Here is a 1,719-nt window from a genome sequence, read left to right on the forward strand (position 1 = left end):
ACTGGGTCATTTTCTACTAGGTAATGTCAAATTCTTTGTCTTAAGTGGTTGCGCTGAAATTCACTTCTAAATATAGCTGTACTGTGAAACACTAAGCAAACATTCCACTTCTAGCCCTCCAAATTAACACTAAGTTCAAATATTTTCCTTCCTAACAAGGCATAAACAAAGTAATCCCTTTTATTTTGTAATTCAAATGATAATAAGTGCTTGTGACTAGTCTGGGACTTCTGTATTTGAACCACAAAAGACAAAAAATGTTTGGAGAAAATATCATTAACAACACCCACTACAAAGAGACAATTCCACACAGTATCTCAATTCCGGAGAACAATGCACAAAGTAAAGGCAATTATTATGTCCATCTTCAGTTGAGAAAATAGGCTCACAAAGGTCCAAGATATTGCACAAGGTCACACATATATTAATAACTGGCGTTGCATTACTTTTTATCCAGATATAAGACGTTTATTACAAAAAAGTAACAGCACAAACGAAGATTACTCTGTTAAGCAACTTTTTCCTTTAACTGATGTTAAGATTTCAATCTCAGTATCTGGGAAGACTTCAGGTTTAATCTTGTTAACTCAACCGCGGCATTATCCCACCAAAAACTTTCTAGTCAGGCCGGGAAAACTAATACCCCAGTCCAACTGGAGAAGGAAAGAACGGAATATGGGGAGGAACCCTATAGTAACAATAAAACAAACCCTTCCCTCCTCAAATAATTTCATTTAGATGGCAAACAATTCCACTGCTTTACGGTCCAATGTGCCTCCTTCGAATTATCTGAGATACGGCCAAAGGGGATTTAAAGATCTATTTAAAACTAGAAATGAGCCTTTTGGTCTCTAGTTTTCCAGTTCCATTAAGAGCGATCTCTGGCGACAGATAACACAAGGGAAGCCATTTGGCGTCAAGATTTTCCCAGGCCGCACTCGGAGACCTCCTCCTCTTCTCAGCAAGAACATCCGTGTTTTACAGATGAGCGCTGAGGCCTGGAGATCAAATGACTTGCCCAAATCGGCCGGGCTCGAAAGCCGGGCGCCGAGGCGCCGCTCCCGCACTCCGCCACGACGGCGGTCCGCAAGGAGGGGCTGGGGCGTCGCCAGGCCGCCCCCCCCCCCGGTCACCCGTGATCCCGGGGCGCAGGCCCACCCGCAGGCCCGCGCACCAAACCGCTGTTATGTCCCAGGACGCCTTGCCTCCCGGAGGCGGGGGCGTCGCTCCCAGGACCGCAGTCCGCTCCAGGTCTCCCGCTCCGCCGCAGGCTGCGGTCTCCTCAGGAAACAACCTTCCCCCCTCCCCCCGGCCCACGCACACGCGAGGCCTTCCCTCTCCCCCTCCCCCCTTACCCTCCACGGTCACGATCCCGGTCCCGGTCCCCAAAGCCGCCTCCGCGCATGGTCCCAAACGGATAGATATCTGGGAGCGGGGCACGGATGGCCGGGCTTGGGAGGGCCTGCGGCTCCGGTCTGGTGACGACCGATGGCGGCGGCGCCTCCGCTGTTGGGGCGGCGGCAGGCTCGGCGCTCTCTCGCTCCGACGCGCTGTCTCCCGTCGCAGACGCCACCGTCGCCGCCTCTCTCGTCGGAGACGGGAGCAAAACACAGAGAATCGGGGTTATAAAAACAGTGGGTAGGTTTGGCTACGCTCAAACCCGGCAGTGCCGCGGTTTAGGCGTCTCCTTCCTTCCCAGCGGCTGCACAAAATGGCGGC

The 1,719-nt window shown here is 51.8% G+C and overlaps 1 protein-coding gene across 1 annotated transcript in view; it reads right to left on the bottom strand.

Moving 5' to 3' along the window:
• DDX17 (DEAD-box helicase 17) overlaps window positions 1–1,712 on the bottom strand; it is a 22,422-nt gene extending 20,710 nt beyond the window's left edge. The window contains exon 1 of the mRNA XM_040637537.1: window positions 1,356–1,712. Coding sequence (XP_040493471.1) covers window positions 1,356–1,405 — 50 coding nt within the window. The 5' untranslated portion in view covers window positions 1,406–1,712. The remainder of the gene's footprint in view (window positions 1–1,355) is intronic.
• Window positions 1,713–1,719: the final 7 nt, after the last annotated feature.

The sequence above is a fragment of the Ursus maritimus genome, unplaced genomic scaffold, assembly GCF_017311325.1.
Source record: "Ursus maritimus isolate PB19 unplaced genomic scaffold, ASM1731132v1 scaffold_21, whole genome shotgun sequence".
NCBI classification, from domain to species: Eukaryota; Metazoa; Chordata; class Mammalia; order Carnivora; family Ursidae; genus Ursus; species Ursus maritimus.